At 36.2% G+C, this 6,240-nt stretch overlaps 1 protein-coding gene across 1 annotated transcript; it reads left to right on the top strand.

Moving 5' to 3' along the window:
* LOC132163988 (serine/threonine-protein kinase Nek6-like) lies at window positions 1–3,959 on the top strand. The gene is made up of 13 exons (XM_059574383.1): window positions 1–160; window positions 340–406; window positions 1,103–1,168; window positions 1,337–1,383; window positions 1,664–1,709; window positions 1,810–1,890; window positions 1,971–2,013; window positions 2,100–2,154; window positions 2,409–2,485; window positions 2,577–2,626; window positions 2,747–2,820; window positions 2,915–2,966; window positions 3,043–3,959. The coding sequence occupies exons 1-13, from the start codon at window positions 42–44 to the stop codon at window positions 3,850–3,852; spliced, it is 1,587 nt and encodes a 528-aa protein (XP_059430366.1). The 5' UTR covers window positions 1–41; the 3' UTR covers window positions 3,853–3,959.
* The last annotated feature ends 2,281 nt before the right edge of the window (window positions 3,960–6,240 follow it).

Raw genomic sequence — 6,240 nt, 5'->3', positions numbered from 1 at the left:
TTTCTGGACTTCTGCTACTTTCTTGAGCTTTAAGGGTGCTCATGGAGATTAATGACAAGAAAAAAACATCAAATATGGATGATTATGAAGTGATAGAGCAGATAGGCAGAGGAACATTTGGAGCTGCATTTCTAGTTCTTCACAAATTTGAGAGGAAGAAGTAAGAGAAAATCACTTTCAAAAGTCATATTCCTTATGTTCATTATGATTTCAAACATGTTTTCACCTCAAAAAAGCTTTTCTTAGTAACATCTTTACTATCTTACACTAGTTCTAATTCTGAAGTTAGATTTTTGGTTTTTGTCTACTGTCTTATTATTATTGCATTGGTAATTTTAGGTATGTATTAAAGAACATTCGATTGTCTAAACAAACAGAGAAATTCAAGCGTGCGGCTCATCAAGAGGTTATCCTTCTGAATACTCTGTATGCCAGTATAAATTTTTGGCTTTGCAGAATGAAGTTTTGGTTTCTGGCAATAGTGTTGCTATTATATTTTTCATCAAATTGAATTCTCTGAAATTCTCTTACATTTTAGCACGTTTATGCTTATGCTTTCTCTGATATCTTCTTCCATTCAAATTTCAGTGCCTGCAATAATTTACTTTATAGTGTAGTTGAGCTTTTAGCAAGAAGACATAATGCGAAAGTAAAGGTGTAATTGTTTCTTGATCTTTTAAGTCTAGCTATGAAAAACCATTCTTTAAGGAACTCTGTTCTGTAGCACTAGCCACAGGCAACGGGCAAAAAAATGGTATTATCATGCAGGAAATTTTCATATTGACTATTCTGTCAATCATTTTAGAGAGAGAAAAAAAATTTTCTAAATTTTGAAAAAGGGAATGAATTTAATCATTTTTGTGGTCATGATTCAAGAAGACAGAGGTATGTGCTTATAAAACAAATCATGTTCAAGTAAGGTCCTGATTCAATCATTTCTATCTGAAAGAAAACCAGATTGTTTTTGTTTGTAAACAATTAAATTTCTATTTTGAGAAACATCTGCTTGCTTACTTAAATCCAAGACTGTTTTTTGGTAAGTTACTTAAATCCAAGATGCATACAAAAGCTATGTAACTTCTGACATTTGGTCCTGCTGCAGATGAAAATAATAGCACAGCTAAATAACCAGTATATTGTGGAGTACAAAGATGCATGGGTGGAAAAGGTAGTCTATTAGCAAGGTGTTAGTTCTGTAATTTTACCCCATAATCAGAATTAGATTAAAATTTTCCATTTTATTTGCATGAATGTAAGAAAACATTATAATTTGAAAATCATGTCCTGAGAACCCTGAACCTTATTAGCAGGTTGGTTTTTGATTCATGTATTACAGGAATGCTGTGTGTGCATTGTGACAAGTTACTGTGAGGAAGGAGATATGTAAGTCAGCACTACTTAAAACCTTGAACTTAGCATATTAAGTATCTAAATTGCTGGATTCTAAGCAAGTTGAGGGCCATTGCTCATTGGTGAAAGAACTTTGACATGGAATTATCATTCATCCCACTATTTCTTTTACTCTTGCCTTATCTTCTGAACTCCTTTTTCCTGAGAATCTAAAGCAAAGCTAATGCTGGAACTAGAAATTCTTTTTTGAACTTTCTACTCAAAGAAGCCTGTATATATACTTTTCTGTGACTTTCTAATACTAATCATACAGGGCTGAGATGATAAAGAAAGCTAGAGGAACATTTCTTCCAGAAGAGGTAGGGAACATAAAATAACTACATGAAATGGAAGTCCCTTCATGGAATTACATATGACAACTTGCACCTGATACACAAAATCTTTTAAGTTTTAATCCAGAAGCTCTGCAAATGGCTGACCCAGCTGTTGCTAGCGGTTGACTACCTCCACTCCAACCGTGTTCTTCACAGAGATTTAAAGGTACATACCTCTAGCTGCTATGAGTTATTCTGAGCAGAATATTTGCTGCAGTAATTAACTTTTTTATCACCTAATTTCAGTGCTCCAACATATTCCTTACAAAGAGCAATGACATAAGGTTAGGTGAGGAGGCATTTACATGAAATTTTATATACCAGATTTGATTTCATTTGTCTTTGAACAATGTTTATCCCACATTATATTTACAGGTGATTTCGGACTTGCAAAACTACTCAACAAAGATGACCTTGCTTCCTCGGTAATGGTTGAATTTCCTCTATGACCCCAGTGGTATTAGTGAATTGGCTGCAATCTTTGATATTAAAGTAGCAGTTACAATGATAACTGCTGCATCCCAAGAGGAAATATGTTTAAAAAAGTGATGCTTGCCTATCACTGTTTTTACTAATGATTCTCCTCTTACCCTAAGAGCTGTTTTTTCAATAGTTAATTTTCCTAGAATTGAAGTTCTTATTGAAATCTGACTGCTCATATTAACATATTTATTGTAATCCATATAAAATGCCCTTCTACATGTGCCCAGAGCTTTTGGCAGATATACCATATGGATACAAATCGAATATTTGGTCATTAGGTTATAAATATCTTCTGACATTATTCACTAGTCATGTCTAGCGACCCAGTGGTATTACAACTCCAGAAAATAACATTTGCTAATGTGACAGGTTGCTGCATGTTAGAAATAGCTGCACATCAACCTGCATTTAGAGCTCCTGTAAGTGTTGGCTTGACCTATAACTATTGCATTTTTTGACGCAATGAAGTTGAGTATTAAACTACATATTTCAATTGCTGCTAACAAGTAAATCAGATTATTGACAAATTAATGTAACAGGATTTGTCAGGACTTGTTAACAAAATAAACCGATCATACATGTCCCCACTTCCAATTGTGTGTTCTTCTGCATTGTAAGTGCATGTAATGATTTTTTCCGTAAGTATACAAAAGCAAATATACATAAAGGAATTATACAACTAAGATTGGATGGAATTTGGAATGTAGGAAACAATTAATCAAGAGCATGTTGAGAAATAACCCTGACCACAGACCAACAGTGAGTTCAAATTGCCAAACTGTGTCATATCTTTCTGAAAGCAATGTCTTTTCCTGAAACTTTCACCACATTTTAGGCTGCAAAGCTGCTGAGGCATCCCCATTTACAGCCATACCTTGCTCAATGCTCCAATATATCATCTGTTTTTATACCAGTGAAGTCTGAACACAGCAGCAAACTTACACCAAAAGGAACCCAACTGTCTAACAAAGTTAGTGTTGGAAAAGACACCAGAAGTGGAAAGGCAAGGGCATCAAAGAATTTGGGAAGTGTTCAGGTAGGTTGCACTAACTGTCCTGAGAAAACATCAAAAGCAGTAAAGGGTTCTAGAGTTATCTCCAATTCTGTTGAACAAATTGGAAATGCCAACTCAGAAACAGCCTTGGTGCATATGTTGTCAGCACATGCAGATAGGAAACAAGGGTGTTCCTCTAAGCCAAGATGCTCTTCACATTCTACAATAAACCCTAGCTCATATCTGATAAATGCTTCCACTGAAAATCCATCATTGGAAGGTAAAGTCACACTGCCATGTGAAAAAGAATTTAATGTAAGGGAAAATGGTCTTCTCTCTAGTAAGCAAACAGAGAAAGAAGATATTTACGAATTGAATGGAGCTTCTAGTGACATCTCATCAATGAGTACACTAACTTTGGATCATGGTTATGAAGCAAGGTTTGAATGGGACCCCCAAACCTGGCAAAGAGTAGAAGGTCTGGAGTTACTACTAGAGATCTGTTCAGATTTACTAAAACAGGAAAGGCTTGAGGAACTTGCAGGAGTGTTGAGACCTTTCGGTGAAGAAGAAGCTGTGTCATCAAGAAAAACAGCAATTTGGTTGACACAGAGCCTAATGAATATTCGCAAAACTGGCAGTGCAGCCTAGCAAAAATGGAATTTCAATGCTTCTTCACTTGTAATTTCATTTAGTAGACAAATTTTCTAGTTTTCAAAAGCTAAGTTCACTTTCATAATCCGAAAATCATTGTAAAACTTTTTACCCTTATTTAACTCTTTGAAATTCCTTAATTCATATGTTTCTTGATGGATAATGAGATGTTTGACTTAAATTTATAAAGCCAATCAATCTACTAATCAGATGCCTTTTGATAGTTGAAAATTTTGGCTGATTTGGAGGTTTAGAAGAGACAATGCCAGAGCATACAAGTGAAATTGCATTACTGAGCATTGCCTTTTTGTTCTGTTTTTACATTTTTTCTTGAAAAATTTGTTTGTTGTCTCTCTTTTTATTATGCATAGGAAAGCTGTGCGTTAGTTCTTGTGTTGGCTTAATTCAGTTCCAAAATGCATATGCTACTGTTCACGGCTCAAACACTGATATAGAATGCTCAGAATCCAATCTCCACCGTTCATAATGTAGATTCATGTGTTATGAATGTCCCTGCAAAATTTCAGCTCAATCGGACCACAAACGCCCATCGATCGGAGTTGTTGATGAAGACTGGACAGTCCGGGTCCGGACCGCAATTCCCCGGGTCCGAACCCCATTTCCAGAAACTTGATTTTTCAAGCAGGGTCCGGACCGCCAGAGACAGGGTCCGGACCCCATTACCCGAAAGTTCATTTTATGAGGCCTGTCCGGACCTCAGATTTGCAGGGTCCGGACCTGGCTGACTTATTAGGGTTATTTTCTATTTAAACACGATTTTGCTACATTTATATGTACGTATTTTTGGAGAGCAAAATCAGAGAGCTTAGAGAGAGATATTGTTCTAGCTTATTTGAGAAGGGATTAAATACGTGAAGCCAATCGGAGTTCCGGTAAAAGAAAATCTTATAGAAGAATTGTGCCAGATGTTCTGAAAAGGGCTACTGCGGTAGAAGTCAAGTGGGTCGCTTGTCGTGTACAAGGAAGAGTAAATTGCAAAGGTTTTGTAATTCTTCTTGTATTCCTTATTCTTCTTATAGTGGATTGATTTCCTGGGTTTGGCTACCCCGGAGAGGTTTTACATTTAGAGAGTTCTCTAAATGGTTTCCTCTTCGTAACCAAATATCTGTGTTCTTGATTTTCATTACATATCTGTATTTGGTTGATTATTGATTGTTAGGTCAGATCTTATTCCGCTTAATATTTGTGAATCACCTAGACATTTGAATAGGTGTCGTTTGGAGTCGTTTTAGAATTTTCACTGTGCAACATATAATGACCAAATATGTTGTGACTTGTCATTGCTTACCAACAGTAAATGGCATGACAAACAAAATAATCAAGATTAATTCATTTTCTCCAAGACGGTGATCACATTGAACACAAATTGGAAATATGAAACTAACAAAACCTTAATTTATTCAAATTGAAACTCAGGAAACCAAATTGATGACAGACTCTATAATAACCGATTGATAACAGACTCTAAAGTAACCAATATGCAATTTTAAAGAAAAAGATTATACACCTATCTTTTAGGTTGTCCATGAAATGGAAATATGCAACTCTCCACTTATAGCTAAGAAATAATGAACCACAAACTCCCAAAAAACCTGTAATGAAGCCAAGAACCACAATAATTTGAAACCATGGGATTTTAGGCCCATCGTCCTCATCCCGAATGTCTCCCTTGTTGCTAACAATATGGTCGCAATCATGTGGAAGAGGGGGGCCACAAAGTCCAGGGTTACCCTCATATGCAGAGGCATCAAAGCTTTGGAGCTGAGTGCCTGATGGTATTGGTCCATGCAAATTGTTGTTTGCAACGCTAAAGTCATGCAAGAAATGTAGACTACTCAGTGATGTTGGAATTTCGCCAAACAACCGATTTCCAGAGAGGTCTAATGCTTCCAAGTTTGTGAGCTCTGAAATTTCGTCTGGAATGTTGCCTGAGAAGTTGTTCTGACTGAAATTCAGCACAGAAAGAAGCTTCAAACAACTGATCTCAATTGGGATGTTGCTGCTAAGATTATTGTTTGCAATTGAAATAGTTGGTTGAACGCTTGAGAAAAAATTGTTCTGTTTATAAGTACCGAGGGGATCAAACATTGGTAAATCCCAATGATTTGTGTCTACTAGAGCCTTTGGTGACAATAATGTTTGCAATCCACAAAATTCCTTGGGAAATTCACCTGAAATGAGGTTTTGAGATAAGTCTAAATAAAAGAGCCTCGGAAGAGTCGACAACCAATTAGGAATTGAACCTGTGATACGATTGGAATTTAGTTTCAAGACTTCTAGCTTCTTAAGCCTAGAGAGCCATATAGGTAGTTGACCAGTCAGTTGGCACTCAGAAAGACTAAACATTCGAAGATTTTCAAATCC

This window comes from Corylus avellana, chromosome ca10 (assembly GCF_901000735.1).
Source record: "Corylus avellana chromosome ca10, CavTom2PMs-1.0".
NCBI classification, from domain to species: Eukaryota; Viridiplantae; Streptophyta; class Magnoliopsida; order Fagales; family Betulaceae; genus Corylus; species Corylus avellana.
This window is presented reverse-complemented; position numbering and strand designations above follow the sequence as displayed.

Coding starts and splice junctions, on each gene's coding strand:
- LOC132163988 (XM_059574383.1), top strand. CDS start 42: ATGGAGATTAATGACAAGAAAAAAACATCAAATATGGATGATTATGAA. Junction 161..339: donor CACAAATTTGAGAGGAAGAA/GTAAGAGAAAAT, acceptor TGGTAATTTTAG/GTATGTATTAAAGAACATTC. Junction 1,169..1,336: donor AAGATGCATGGGTGGAAAAG/GTAGTCTATTAG, acceptor CATGTATTACAG/GAATGCTGTGTGTGCATTGT.